Genomic DNA, 16,184 nt, shown 5'->3' on the forward strand with positions numbered 1-16,184 from the left:
ACAATTATTAAATCACGTCTCAGAATTCTTATCAATAAAACACGTAACTTACATATCCTATTCAAGAAGATCTATACATTCTAATATCCTCAAATATTACGTACTATAACGTATCAAGGTTTGGTGACGATCCAACGGTCGAATTGTCGATCACTATGAGAATCAAGTGGCCGACATTAATGGAACTAGGTTCAAACGATGGAAATTCGTTAATCGAACTTCACATACAGAATTGGAGAATCAAATTTAGTCTAGGAAGGTCAAGATATGTCTCGGCCCACACACAGCCGTACACGGCAGTCGGCCACCCCGACTTACCGAAAAAATCAACTATTTCTAAAAATTACTAAATTTTACAAGAATGTAGATCTCAATGAGGGGAGTAATTTTCATGCATGTGGCTAAGGCCAATTTGGCCAGGAAAAGGTCCAATTTCCCTCAAACCGGCCGAAACCCTAGAATTTGGGTGTTTTTCAATCTGTCCTCAAGTCGAACTCCAACGCCCCAACCAACGTGTGGGCTTTGTTCCTGACCTCAAGAGGAGTCGACCCATGGTGGTGGTTGACAAAATTTGCATCGGGAACAGCAGAATTGTCGTTGTATACACCGAAAACCCGACGAGGTCACTCTCGGAGAAACCAAAACCAAAACCCATCAAATTTGGGTGGAGATACAAGCTGGAAGGTCGCCAAGCTGTATGCAAGTGATAAATGGAGGTGGTTCACCGAAAAAACGCCATGAAAGGCGTCAGAAAGGTTGTGAAAAACCGAGTCAGAGACCTGGTCTCGGTTGTGAATGAGTTAGGGTCTGGGTTGGCTAAACCTTCCCTCCCTCATTTCTCTCCTAATTGGCCAGTCTCTTCTCTCTCCTCTTCTGAATGGGCGTCCCGCCCCTCCTTTCTCTCCTTTATCTCTTCTCCCAACCGTCCATTTCTTCTTTCTTTAAATTTGGGCCATACATGTGGCTTTCCAGATTAAGCTCCAAAAATCTAGAGCTTTCTAGAAAATAATTAATTCACTAAAATGCCCTCGACTTTAAATGTTAATATCTCCTTCATTATAACTCCAAATCACGTTCCGTTTGCGCCTACACGTTCGTAGCGACGAGCGCTATGAGGATATACCAAGAAAACAAGTCTTACATGACACGACACAGAAGTCAACAAAAGTCAACACTTCGCCTCAAAGGGCATTTTTGTAAATTCACTTATTAAAATTATATAAACCGTAAAATTGGGAATGGGTCGTTACAAAATGGGTACAAATAAATTAAAAAATATGGGTACAAATACAAATAAAAGTTTAAAAAATATGGGCACAAAAAGGAATTAACATATGGGTACAAATTATAACTGAAGGGAAAATTGGTACAAATTTAAAAAAAAAAAAGGTTGCAAATTAAAAATGGGTATGAACTAAAAATTAAAATATATGACAAAAATTTTAACCATAAATATAAATATACCAAATGGAACGTTTCTAACACTAGATGAATATATTTAGAAATAAAAAATATTTTATTATTAGAATAATTAGTGAAGTTTATTAAAATCTAAGGACCTTGATTAAAAATTGAAAAGAAATAAGGTTTTAATCAATGGAGTAGGAAAAATAGGAATGAGAACCTAATTTTTCCTATATCTCAAAAGTGTGTGTCTCTTGTGTCTCTTCTAGGTTCATAATCATATAAATATAGACCTTGTTTGGTACGCCGTATAGAACACCGAATAGTACTAATAATACGGAGTCCGATGTTTGGTGCCCGTACGTATTAAATAGTCACCGGATTAATAATCCGGGCCTATCCATTTTATCCAGTTCATGCCCGCTTAATTATACTCTCCCAGAACACGGTATTATGTAGTATTAGTTTGGTACTGAGGTGCTTTTATAAAAAGTGGGTATAAAAATAAAAAAAGGTTGAGCTCAAAAAGGTGTTTGGTAAACACTTAAAAACAGCTTATTTTCATAGTTTTAGATGAAAAAAAACTGAAAACGTGAAGCAGCAAAAATGAGTTTATTTTCACAACACAACAGAAACAGTTTTTTTTTTCTTTTCAAAGCACAGCAATACCAAACCAGCCCTTAGTCAGATAGGTAGAAAACACGCTTCTCTTGCTTTCTCTGTCTCACTTGCATCACTCGCCCTCTCCTCTGCTCCTATTCTTCTTCTTCTTCTCTCTGTTCCGCTGCCCTCTTCCTCTTTTTCTTGCAATTTTTCTTCTTCTTCTTCTTCTCTATCGGTTTATGCCCTCCTCCATCTATTTTTCTTGCAATCTTTCTTCTTCTCTATCAGTTTATGCCCTCCTCCATCTACTTTTCTTGCAATTTCCTTTCAATTAATTGAATTTGGTTATTGTTCTTCCTAATTTTGCAATTGATTATAAATTTTTCTATTAATTAAAATTTTAGGGTTTGTCAGTTTTCAGATCTAAAAAAAATGGACATGTATATATATATATATTTTTTTTATATTCATTCTGCCCCCATCTCTCCTAACAGAAGAACACTACCCACTGGGTTTGTTTTCCTGGCATGAGTCGAATCCTTGAAAAAAATCAATTTGGTTGGGTTTTTGCAAGAATTGCAAAGATCCTGAGTTAGATATGTTGAAAATTCGTACCCAGTTGAAGAAATGGATTGGACAATTTTTCCCAATTTCTTGAGCTTTTTGGTGAATTGGGGTATTTATTATCTCTGTGTTAATCTGCTAAATAGGCATCCATGATTGCAGGTTATATCCAAAATAGGGAAATTGAAAGTGCATTTGATTTATTTTATAGAATCTTGGCATCTATGATGAAGCATGATGAATTCAATAATATGAGCATGCTGGTTGCGGTGTATAAATAATACGGTGATTTGGCTGTAGCAGAGTACCAAATATAGTATAAATAATACGGTCATTAGTCCGATGTTGCACCAAACGTCCGACTAATTTAGTCAATATTCTCCGATGACTATTTATCCAATCCGATTGAAATAATCAATACAGTTCGAGCTGCCAAACAAGACCATATGTATGGAATGGCAAATGGGTTAACTTGTTTTGTTTTTTGTTTACGTATTTTTATTGTTGGCATGGCTAAAAACCAGTTGACTTGTCGTTGTAAAGATGTTTTGCTCCCTGTGTTAATAATTTCACCTTTTTTCTTTGACTTATCATCTTTCTCTCTATGCTTTTCTGGGTCGCTTGCTTTCTTTAACATGCACAGTACACACATGGATGCACGGAGAGAGGGAGAGAGAGAGAGGGAGAGAGAGATCCTCATCTGTCTTATATTCTCTTTTCAAAAAGTAAAGAGCAGGCTGGCCAGCTACTACTCAATCTTCTCATGAACAATCATTTTGTTGAATTATGGTTGGAAACTGGTCTGAATTTGTTGCACATGTAATGATGGATATTTCTCTTTTACTTATTTAGCAATAACAACAGGTCTAATGAAAATATAAATGACAATACAATGAATGCTTAGTTAAACTTTTTTGTTTTTTTAGTGCAATCGATATTCTACCATAATTTATATTAAAAGAAATGTTAGTGCATGAAGAGTTGGGAATTGTTATTGGCACTCCAAATTCTTCATTCTACACTCCAAAATTTATATATTTAGAAAGAAAAATACACTTGTGAGGAGTGTGTAGAATAAGATTTTTGGAGTACTAATAACATTTCCCAAAGAGTTTACTCAAAACTCAGTAGGTTGAAGAAAAAATCTAAACCCTAACTATCTACAAGGAAAAAAGGACATCACATCTTCTTTTCGTTATTTAACCTACATCTATTCATTTCTTTATTTTTGTGGAGGTTTAAACTGATCCTCAAGTGGTGATATATTGAAGTTCAAAAATGGTTAGTTATCTTGGTAATGAAGCACATATGATTGATGTGAAAATCCCATATGACGAAGCTGACAGAGAAGGATATTCAACGGTATGAGAATCGCTCCTCAAAGTTATATTAAATGATAACTAGCATATGGGCATACACAAAATGTGTGAGAAATTTTTTATTTTTGTTTTTGAAATAGAAGGAGAGAGGAAGAAAGTAATAGAGAATGTGGGAAATGGGAAGTTTTTTATTTATTTTATTTTATTTATTTAATTAGAGATATGTTAGAATTACATGTAGGTGAGGCTTTGAAAGAAAACAACAAAATTTGGTTGTGTGAAATTACATTTCTGCCCCATATTTCTTATTCTTATTATGTTTTAATTAGAGGGTTAAACTGGTAATTTCATAGGATTTTGGTTGATAATGAGTGTTTTATTAATTAGTTAAGATTAATAAGATAACAAACTCAATGCCTAAACCTACGTTCTAAGAGTTTTAGGACTTCTATTTATAAAGCCTCTTCACCAAATTCTAATTAACAAAATTCTGAAAATATCCTTAAAACTTAAAACCTTAATAAAATACTACAAATGAAGAGTTGGTTGAAAAACATATACACCACATGTACATTAAAACATTGGGTTTGATGCGCGTCGCTGTTCTCTTTAAAACTTGGGATCATAGCCCCAAACCGAACAACCCAAATCTGCAAAGCCTTGTTCTTGATGCTCGATTTGCGTCTTTCAACGATCATTAATTCATCTCGCCATATTACCTACGTCACCATAGCTGGTAATTTCTCACATATTTCTTTTCATTTTCTTCCTGGAGTTGTAATGATATAATCAATTGGCTACGTATGTTTACGTATTTTGAGCTGTGATAATACTGAAGTCGAAGGAGACATTTTCTCATATCATTAATTTTTAAGGTAATAAAAATTTCATAATCAAATAAAATGAGGAACATCATTGATTAGGAATACAATTTCATAATTACAAACGCAATAGAAAGATAAATAAAACTTAGCCCACATACATCTAACCAAATGGAACATAACATGACACATCCCCCCTCCCCCTTTAGGGGCCCGACATCCTCGTCGGCACACATCTGGCCAGGGATTGGCTCTAATACCAAACTGACACACCCCGACCCGGAATGTCCATTAGGACCCCGAATCGAGCTGTGCTGGCTTCGTCACCTTCTAAGTGTCAGCCAGCACAGCTCGATTCGGGATTCTAGTGGACATTCTAGGTTGGGCTGGCCCAGGCCCCCACCACATCCTGGGCTGGGATGTGACATAACAACCATGAGGCAAATACCTTAATTGCATCACTTTCTAATAAACTTGCAAAAGACAATGCGCTTTGGCAAATAAACCCTGTTATGAGACAGTACGAAGATTCCTTCATAGTCATTTGCCAGGCAAACAGAAAATGAAACCACAACCCAAAAAAAAAAAAAAAAAAAAAAAAGTCACAATACAAAATAAACTCTTCAGAGGTACGATTCCTCAACCATGGGAGACACCACCAACAAGAAAGATAAGCTCACAATGCCTAAACCCTATGAGCTGGACCTAAAACTGTCAAGACACACAAGGTAAACACCATACCATTACGTGAAGACTTTACAATGACAAAAAACCATGATTGTGAATCCCTCAAACCACTGCAATGACCCCAAGAGTAAAAGGCCGCACCACCCCTTGATGATCTTGCAATCGTTGACAAAACCCCCTTGCTATGAGTGACCTCCAACAAATGTCAAGTTTCCTCCGCATAATCATTTGCTAAGTGCATAAACCACAAAATCAAGATCTTGACTTGAGCAATAAGGCATAACCATTACAAAAGCTCTCATCGACAAAGCGAGAGAGTGAGCACTACTAAAAAGAGGAAAAGAAAGAGAAGGAAGTGATCAAGAAGGATCACTACCGATCCCAAAACCAAAAGCTAGAGTCCGCGGCGGTAAGTTTTATCTTTGGCTTTTTTTCTCTCTAGTGGCTGGGGTTTTTTAATTCGAAGTTTTTGTTAGATTGCTATATTTTCCATATCATCACTATCTGCAGACTAATGCTATTGTCATTAAATAAATAAATAAGAACGGACTAAATTACAACACAAAATCGCGAGGGGGATCCTCCTTCAGAAAGGTCACGTGAAGAGTAGGTCTAAATTTGGAAAACACTGCATCCATTTATGAGCAAAATCTAACTGACCACGCAATTTAGTAATAGCATAAGTACTGAATTTTGATTTCTTGTGGACGTCCTCGAATGAAATATATATTCAAACGAATAATTGAGTATATGAATGTTTACAGTTGGTGCAGAAAAATGGACGGACAAAAGATGGGCCACAGCCTATTCAAGCCCAAGCATTGGTAGAATTCAATGCCTTTGGTTGGGGTTGGGCTGTTGTCTTGCTTCCCTTGGAGGGGCAGAAGCCAGGAGTGGCCTTTAGCCTTTAACTAGAAGCTAAATAATTTCTAGAAAATACTAGGAGACTCACATTTCCGTACCACATTTGTGTACCATCTGATACGGCAAGTGATGTATACATGTAACGTCACTTAATGAATTTATCTCATTGAATGTTGATTTTATACATCACTCTCACAACAGATGACACACCAATATAATATAATTATGCAGTATCTCTAACATTACTCATATAGTTTCTCCAGTTTTTCTAGCTCCAGCATAAAGCCTGAAGCAACATGCGAGGGTTTGTATTTGATGTGAACTGAGCCCCAAAATTGGAATAACAAATGCCGACTGATCCCAAAACCTGTGCAAAGAGGTGATCATTTACAAGTCATAAGAAACAGGCTTAGTCTATAATCTTTAGTTCTTTTCGGCCCATGCTTTTAGACTTGGCCCAGCTTGACTGGCCAGCTCATTTGGGTTAAAATAGATGGGTCAACTATGGCGGAATTTAGGCTAAACCACTAAATGTGTAGGTCATAATAATTTAGTATTGAGCCTTTATTCACCAAAGTAGGACATAAGGTCTCTTACTTATAAAGAATATCACTAAACCATAGTATTGTAGCAGATGAGTCAATTATAAGTGGGGATGACAAAAATCTCCATAAGTTTGGGTATCCATGGATACTAGACCGTAATGAAGTGATTATGGAGGACAATAAATGGGTATGGGGCGGGTTTGAAGATTTGTTTAACAATGTCACATCCCGGCCCGGGGTCTACCACATCCTGGGCCCACTCCACCACTGTAGCACGATATTGTCCGTTTTGGACCTCGACCAGGTCCTCACAGTTTTGTTTCTAGGAACTCACACGAGAACTTCCCAATGGGTCACCCATCATGGGAGTGCTCTCGCGCACTACTCGCTTAACTTCGGAGTTCCCATGGAACACAAAGCCAGTGAGCTCCCAAAAGGCTTCGTGCTAGGTAGAGATGAGAATATACATATAAGGATCACTCCCCTAAGCGATGTGGGATCTTACAAAAAAACTCGAGTCAAACAGTTACGTGTTATTGCTTGGAATCTAGGTAGGGAATTATGGAGAATTCCTTTACTAAATTTCATGAAATGATATGTGATTTTGTTGGATTGATTAACGTAGTTAAAAGTTAAGATTGTGCCTCTTTGGTTGATTGCATCAATTAATTGTTGATTGTAGATTGTATAGGAAAATATTGTGATATAGGTGAATGACAATCTATTTTCACATATGATTTTGTTATGTAGACTAAATTCTAGCGAGACTGCTCAATTGGCTCCCTTATGTGATTCTGAAACTCTATGTTCTTGCCATTAATGCCTTGAGAATTTTAGAGCTTAAATGAAGGGGTGAACGACAAATGACTTGATCCCACGTAGGCAGTCTAACATAAAAGTTAGATGCAACCATGAAATAAAAGAAAAGTTACTGTTTGGTGGAATTGATTGTGTTTTGGTCATGTCTCAGAGGCGAGACAAGAGATACGTATAGGTACTTGGTGACATCAAGTGTCGATCTTGGACATATCTAGGGATCGGGGCGTGACAATGGAGGTGGCATCCTCAACCCCATTGCCATCCCTAACTATATGTCTCAATGAGACAAGATTTAGGACTGGTCTGGGGTTGCTTAAATTTTTTTAAAAGCAAATTTTTAAAAAAGTTAGGGCTAAATTTATGTTTGGTAAATGAAAAAAAAATGTATCCATTTCAAAATCATAGATGTAAAGCAGCAGAAAGCAGAAACATCTCTACCCATGCTTATAAAAAAAATGTTCATTTTTTGTTTTTTATTTTTATAGGAGGCAGGTGGACAGTCCCAATTAATAAAACTTTCTTATTGACAATCCTTATGCCGTCTTTAATATTTTACTAAAAGCACTTTTAGCATTATAGTTTACAAAACACTTACCTACTCCTTTTTACAACTATTTATTCTCACAGCACAATATGAGCAGTTTAGAAAAAACACAGCAATCCTAAACTAGCCATCAGAAGGTGAAGAATTTGGGTAAGTCACCTAATGAGTCAACATAATAAATTGATGTCTAATTTATCATTCACGAAAGTGAAAATTTCGACCTCCCACTTATATATGAATTACACTAGTATGTAGTTAAAATTTGTTGCTATTGGAAGACAAAAAGTGAAAAGTTGCTATTGTCCACCATTAGTACATCGCAAACATTATCATCATCAAACCCACAACTGAGGAGCGTTTTAAGGATATAGGATTGAACACCTTCATCCAAATGTAGAGACATATAAAATGGAAAGCTTGAAATGTCATTATCCTCCAACGTTGGAAATTCATGCCTATAAATATGACTCAAGATAAGATAGGATTATTTAGCGGAATTCTTTGAATTTGGATTGTTGTCTTAAGATTACAAGTGTTTTCAGCAATCCCACGAATAAAAACACACAAATTAAACTTTCGTGTACACACCTAAAACAGAGGGCGGTGAATTGATTACGTGGAGTTTCCTTCATGAGTTTCTCCACATGTTTCTTCTTCTGTTGTGATAAACCGAACATAAAGATAAAGATTGGTGTGATGATTTTGAGCTAATAAGACGGAATAAAATGCTCTAACCTTTGCCTTATGACCTTATAGTGGTCATTTTAGGGCTAAGGTGTAGGATGGATCAACTTGAAACACAAATCGAACCCATACAAATGGCATATTTCATGATATAAAATATCATTTGCAACAAAATTCCAAAGGACAAAAAGATTAGTTGAAATGTCAGACACAAAAACATAAAAGATTCACAATAAAAAAGAACAAGGCTTTTCTTTTGTCCAATAAAAAAATTCATACGGAACCAGAAGGATTCTCTCCGGATCTTCAAATTATGTTCGTTTATCATATATTGTACGACCAATTTTTATTAGTTGCTATTTATATTTAATTTAAAATAATTTATAACCGCACGATGTACGATGAACAAACACAATTTTTAGGATTCTCAAATTATTTATTGTATATCGTGTGACCAGTTTTTGTTAGTTGTTATTTATATTTAATTTAAAATAATTTTTGACAACATAACATACGATGAACATACATAATTTAAGAATTTCCAACATCTTGAGTATCCGGAGAGGATACTCATTCCATCGGGAATTACTGATACGGAGCATTAGCGGTTAAGGTAAGTTGACTGTTGACACACTTGACGGTTAAGTGAAACATGTGAGAAGTAAGACCCAGTTGTCCCCCAATAGGTAATGAAGTATAAGAAGAAGAATCATACCTCAGCGTCAAGCTCCAAATTGTCAACAATGGTGAGGAGGAGAAGCACGACACTCACCTGGTTTTTCCTCATCTTTCTCTCTCTAATAGCCTTTGGCATCTTTGTCCCTGTCTTTGCTCTTCTACCTCCTCTCTCTTCCCACTCTCCCCACCAACAACAACTGCAGCACCATCCCAGCACCAAAAGGGTAAGTCTTTTCAAAATTTTCTGGTATTTTTTGGAAGTTGGAAAATTGAGTCGAAATAGATTCTGGGTTTTGATTTCCGGGTCTGTTTGATTTTTGGGTTAAAAGGAAAGTGCATTTGAAGTTTGAACCGATTGACAATCCAAGCACATGTTTGCCCAATTGGGTTTAATTTTTTCCACTTGAAGTTTTGAAACTATAAACACGACTTTTGAGATTGAGATTTTACTTTTTGAACTGAGGGATGATAGTAAGAATTTCCTGGTTGTATGTTTAGCAAAAAAATAAAAAAATAAAAAATATCCGGGTGACAGTTGATCATCTAGTGATTGAGGACTGAGGACTGAGGACTTTGGTTGATTCTTTTTCAGAATCAGGATCATGCCAAAAAGTTTGAAATTTCAGAGGACAAGTTCTGGAAGGATGGTCAGCCTTTCCAGATCATTGGGGGTGACTTGCACTATTTCCGGGTTCTTCCTGAGGTATTAATCTTAATTATGTCCCTGGTGGCTTTCCTGCATATGTTATTTGACCTTATACTGCAAGGAAATATCTGCTTGCCAATGAATCCTAGTAATTATGTCCCTGGTGGCTTTCCTGCATATGTTTAGTGAAGGCTTTCTAATATTGGTGTGGTGATCTGGGACATTATATTTTATTGATGCAGTACTGGGAAGATAGGTTGTTGAGAGCAAAGGCATTGGGATTAAATACGATTCAAACTTATGTTCCCTGGAACCTACATGAACCAAGAGCTGGTATTTTGGATTTTGACGGTATTGCAGATTTGGTTGCATTTCTCAAACTCTCCCAGAAGCTGGGTATTCTTGTAATGCTTCGACCTGGACCATATATATGTGCAGGTTAGTAGTGACTGACTGTGTCAGATCTAGGATATCTGTCTGTTGTTAAGGGGATTTTGAAATTGGTGAGTTTCTTTAGGTTAAATATATACATGCCATCTGCCCGTGTGTTACCCTACTATGCATCTTGTTACTGGAGTGTTTCTCGTATTGAACCTAAATGGAATCCTTTAATTGGTCTTTTAATTCATAGCTCTAACTGTTCTACTGCCAGGCTTGAATGTCTGAAAATTATTCGGATATTTCAGTCCCTGTTGTTTTTGCATTTGTTAATCATTTATTTGCCATTAATTTTTGTGTTAGTGATGATATAACCAAACTGTTGATAATAAATTTTGTGCTCATATTGCAGAGTGGGATTTGGGAGGTTTCCCTCCTTGGTTACTTGCCATCAATCCAGCTCCCAGACTACGATCATCAGATCCCATTTTCCTTCAGTTGGTATGTTTTCCTTTTGGATTATCTTTTTTGTACATTTTAAATTCGTTCAAAATTGGTCTAGTCTAGTGAATATAAGTTTTCATTAAAAGGTACTGTCTTCTGAATTCTGGTGATTCCAGTTTGATATTCAAGTACTTACCAAAATAAACAAATAATGAAATAAAAAGAAATGGTAATTGCTACTTTTTACTAGATTCTATCCTCTTGTGGTTTTATTCTTAGTTTCCGATTTGTTTCTTTGTTTTTATTCCGGCGTTGTAACACCGTGGCACATTTCAGTAAACTTATTACTCATCAAAAGAATCTTTGTGCACCATATCTCTGATCATTTCTCTTGGTGCAAATGTCTCTGATAATTCTTCATTGTTTTGATACGGGACTCAACGTGAACTTTAAGGTTGATACATGGTGGGGAATCCTGCTTCCAAAGGTAGCTCCCCTTCTTTATGGAAGTGGAGGTCCTGTTATAATGGTTCAGGTATGTGGATCTTTAATTTTCGGCTTGGCCTTTCTCCATGATGCTTAACAGATAGCTTTACTTTGATCTTTATATCATCTTAGAGGTGTCTTAGTTATAGTTCAAAGTTGTCAAATTAGGTTCAAAATCTTTGATACTTTGAGATGGTAATCTTGGAAAGTTACAGTAAAATAGGATTTTTTTCTGACAGATTGAAAACGAATTTGGATCATATGGGAACGACAAAGCTTATCTTCATCACCTGGTGTCAGTGGCTAGAAAGCACCTTGGGGAAGATGCAATTTTGTAAGTCATTCAGCCTTATGTTCATTGTTCTTTGGAGATGTGTTTTATTGTTATTTTGATGTGTATGCCACAGAGCAATCATGATTCATTCATGGTGTTTGCTAATTTTGCCTATAAATATGACCTAGTTTTAAGTTTTAACCGTTATCCAGCTATTTAGATTCCGATTTCCAACTAAAATATACGAAAGAAAGGTGCTATAATTACACGACTTAGAGAAAATGGAATGGTTTTTAGGTATACTACAGATGGCGGTTCTAGGGAAACACTAGAGAAAGGAACAATTCGTGGAGATGCTGTCTTTTCAGGTAAATTCAACTTCAACGTAAACTATTACACATTAAACACCTTGGTGCATATAGCTTGATCATTAGTTTATCATTATTGTGTGTGTTCTGCTTATAACCTGACCTTTATTTTTGCAGCTGTTGATTTCACTACTGGTGATGATCCTTGGCCTATATTTGAGTTGCAAAGGGAGTTCAATGCCCCCGGGAAATCACCACCACTTTCTTCGTAAGTTTCTTGTTGGTCAAATAATTTCGTTGGTGTCAGTCAAAATGTTCATAATGTTTGCATCAGAGAGTTTTACACAGGCTGGCTTACACATTGGGGAGAGAAGAATGCGCAGACTGATGCTGCTTTTACAGCAGCTGCCTTGAAAAAGATTTTGGAAAGAAATGGTTCTGCAGTGCTTTATGTATGTTCTAAAAATCATAATTTTCCTTCTTTCAAGTAAATCTTTATGGCAAAGCTCGTTAACTTTAAAATTTTAAATTCCAGATGGCACATGGGGGAACAAACTTTGGGTTTTATAATGGAGCAAATACCGGTTCAGACGAGTCTGATTACAAGCCCGACCTCACTTCCTATGATTATGTGGGGAAGATTTTTCTTCTTTGTTGTAACTTGATATTAATTTGAGCTACAAACTATAAACTCACAACTGAAACACCTTATTTTCCCAGGATGCACCGATCAGGGAATCTGGGGATGTAAACAATGCAAAATTCAAAGGTATCGCTGCAAGCTGTAAATTCATTGATACAAGAGTGAAATCCTCTTGCTATGTGATACTGAAAATTTGCAACAAGATTGCTTATCATAAATATTGTACTGCTTTCAGCAATTAGGAGGGTCGTAGAGCAACACAATCTAGGATCTATCCCTGCAGTTCCAGCCGATAATGAGAAGAAATCATATGGATCCATTCACGTAACTAAAACAAGGACTTTATTTGATATGATCCATTACTTTGATGTGGTTGAATCCGAGAGCCCAATATCTATGGAGTCAGCGGGACAGGTGTGTAAAATTATGTCTTTGTAGCTTTATACTTGTTTGCAATTGCTCATGGTGATCATGTGGTATAATTAGTACGCTGAGATGAATGCTTCTTATTTTCAGATGTTTGGATTTATGTTATATGTGACTGAGTTTGCTGCAAAAGACAATGGTGGCGGAGTTGTATCCATACCAAAGGTGCAGCTTTCCCTTACTATATAAAGTTAATTACCTGTTCAAATTATTCAGAGTCCAAGCCACACATCTATCCACTATATGTTGAGTGTGTATAAAATAGCCAACAATGTTTTACTAATTTGTTTGGGTTTGAACTTGCAGGTGCATGACAGAGCCCAAGTTTTTGTAATCTGCTCTTCTGAAGATGGTCATGGAAGACCAAAATATGTTGGCACTTTTGAAAGATGGTCAAATCAACCTCTAACCCTTCCTAATACGAAATGCCGCTCTAACATCAGCTTATTTGTGTTGGTACTTGAATATTGTCTCTATTTGTTTTTCTGTTCATTCGTACTTTCATTTCTTAACGTCAAATATGCCTCAGCAGATTTTTCCCCCTAATTTGATATATTCTGTTCTTCTGTTCTTATAGGTTGAAAACATGGGCCGTCTAAATTATGGACCATATATCTTTGACAGGAAGGTAAAGTCACTACTCAATTGTACCATTTGGCATCTAACTGAAGTCTAGAATTACAGTTCTGTCAGTTTATCTCTTGACATCTGAAAAGCAGGGTGCTTCCTAGCGTAATTGACGATATTTGACTGGTATTTCGTACTCTCTTTTTCAGGGTATTCTGTCTCCTGTTTATCTTGATGGGAGAATTCTCCGAAGATGGAAAATGCATTTGATACCTATAGGAAATCTGAATGAGGTTCCTAAAATCAATCCCATAATTCAGGCTTCACATTCTGGAGTCATTACTATGTCAGCGCGCAAAAGATTAAAACCGAAAAAGTCTGGTACGGTCCCAAATACATTGTCCATGTTCTTTCCCGTACCATGTTGCAAAACCACGACATAAGCTAGGTAATTGTAATCAAGAGAAACGATGATTAAAAACATTTGCTTTCCTTTTCAGGGAATGATTCGAACGTGCCAGCATTCTATGCTGGATATATTTCTATCAGCAAAGAAGACGAAATCAAAGATACATTCATATCATTGAGTGGCTGGGGTAAAGGGATAGTAACTATTAACAATTTCAACATCGGAAGATTTTGGCCGGTAAAACAATGCTTCCATTTCCCTTGTCGTACAAATTTTCCTGTGTATGTTGGTTACAGAACATTAATTCTTTTACTCTTAAGATTTTGAAATATGGTGCATTTTGCAGTTAAAGGGACCGCAGTGCAACCTCTATGTTCCTGCTCCTGTCCTTCGTCGTGGGAATAATGTTGTGGTATGAGATCCAAAAGTTATTTTTCTGCCACTTATTTTGAGCTGAGTTATCTTCTTCTGTTTCCAGTGGCTGCAACAAAAAAACATATCGTTTCTCCTATTTTTTTCACTGCTTACTTCGGCTTGAACATCCACTTGTTTCTGTTTTACGATCGCACAGGTCATATTTGAGTTAGAGTCCCCAAACCCGGAGCTTGTGGTACGCTTTGTTGATCAGCCAGACTTCACTTGTGGTCCAGGGAAATCGAATGTGCATCAGCTTTAGTGCCACTGTTAACATGAGATGTTCGTGAATGAAAACATGGAGAACCGGACTGTATATCTCCATTTAGAAATGCTGGTCCTCTGGAAAAATTTTACTGTCGTGTTTGTCGATTATAATTAACAGAGTGGCAGTTTACAAGGTTTCATGTTCGATAGGAAAAACAAGAAAATCAAAGAAACCTGTGTTGTACAGATTGTATGTGGAGTAACTAGAGATTAATTAAGAAGTCATCTCGTTTATTTCAAGTGTTTCAACATTGTCTTACATTCAAAAATTCCATATCAAATGTAGCAAATCTGTTCCCGGGACGCACTGGGACAGCCAACACTAAATGCTACAGAAATTACAGATTACATCTAAAGAAAAAACTCATTCCGTTTACTTCTTCGCGTCATCTTGTCTTGTTCCTACAGCTGCAGTTGCTGCTGCTGTCATGGCAGCTGCTGCTGCACCCACCTTGGCACCACCGGCAGCCTTGACTGCACCAGCTACTTTGGCAAATGCAGCTATCCCTCCCACTAACATAGCTCTCAGGGCAACCGTTGGTTTTACTCCCATATCTTATCCCGTTACCTGCAAATTTCCATCGGTATTAGACTCTTTCTTGTTGGGCCAAAGAAAACCTCAACTTGAAAATTATGCATTCCACACCAGGAATTGATACATGAATGCACGATTACCGAACGCATCTCCCAAATGGAAATCTCTATAAATGCTAACCTTCTGCAGAATTTCATTTCATGGACCTCCTACTCCTAGAAAATATTCTCATGTTACGAAATTTAAGAGATTTCTGGTCTCTTGGACGAGGCGTTTTCAGCAACACAAAAGCCTTCAAACTACTTGAAACATCAAAATGGTAAAGAGTCCATCAACATACAACTTTCGCAGGCATAGTGTTTGTTGCAGACTGCAATTTTACTTGGCATAATGTTGCAGCATAACATGTAGCTCAATGCAAAATATCACATAAAAAAATAATAAAAAATCACAGAGAAATCAAATGGGTCAACAACATTTCTCCTTGCAACAATTTCCCATCTTTCAATCAGATTCCTAACCTCAAAAAGGAGGTGTCTTTTGCATAAAGCAATCAAATCACAAATACCCAGATGGTAATTTCACATATCATCATAAAATTTCATCACCCAAAATCACAAAATTCCCAATACCAACATCGCATACATGCATTCATCCATACATACATGATGGAGGTAGAAAACGAACCTCCCAAAGAAAACAAGCTCGATTCCTGCGCAAGTTGAAAACTTTTTTATTGTCTGCAAGCAAAATTTGGGGAAGAGAGAAATCCAAACGCTGCCCCGCGTTTTATACAACTCCCAACTCTTCACAAAGGCAATGGCCTCAGTCCTCTCTCCTACAAACGACGTAGTT

General features: G+C 36.7%; 2 protein-coding genes across 2 annotated transcripts; one reads left to right on the forward strand and one right to left on the reverse strand.

The window, feature by feature from the left end:
* Positions 1 to 9,479: 9,479 nt before the first annotated feature.
* BGAL17 (beta-galactosidase 17) lies at positions 9,480 to 15,043 on the forward strand. Its single transcript, XM_068479366.2, has 19 exons — positions 9,480 to 9,756; positions 10,125 to 10,235; positions 10,421 to 10,616; positions 10,969 to 11,057; positions 11,455 to 11,535; positions 11,726 to 11,820; positions 12,058 to 12,128; positions 12,246 to 12,336; positions 12,403 to 12,520; positions 12,604 to 12,699; positions 12,789 to 12,837; positions 12,947 to 13,125; positions 13,228 to 13,302; positions 13,444 to 13,593; positions 13,715 to 13,765; positions 13,914 to 14,085; positions 14,205 to 14,350; positions 14,460 to 14,525; positions 14,685 to 15,043. The coding sequence occupies exons 1-19, from the start codon at positions 9,544 to 9,546 to the stop codon at positions 14,787 to 14,789; spliced, it is 2,154 nt and encodes a 717-aa protein (XP_068335467.2). The 5' UTR covers positions 9,480 to 9,543; the 3' UTR covers positions 14,790 to 15,043.
* LOC137739696 (uncharacterized) lies at positions 15,005 to 16,153 on the reverse strand. The gene is made up of 2 exons (XM_068479367.2): positions 16,017 to 16,153; positions 15,005 to 15,362 (listed from the first exon to the last, which is right to left on the reverse strand). The coding sequence occupies exon 2, from the start codon at positions 15,345 to 15,347 to the stop codon at positions 15,168 to 15,170; it is 180 nt and encodes a 59-aa protein (XP_068335468.2). The 5' UTR covers positions 15,348 to 15,362; positions 16,017 to 16,153; the 3' UTR covers positions 15,005 to 15,167.
* Between the last annotated feature and the right edge of the window lie 31 nt (positions 16,154 to 16,184).

Source organism: Pyrus communis, chromosome 9, assembly GCF_041283825.1.
Source record: "Pyrus communis isolate YQ-2024b chromosome 9, ASM4128382v1, whole genome shotgun sequence".
NCBI lineage: Eukaryota > Viridiplantae > Streptophyta > Magnoliopsida > Rosales > Rosaceae > Pyrus > Pyrus communis.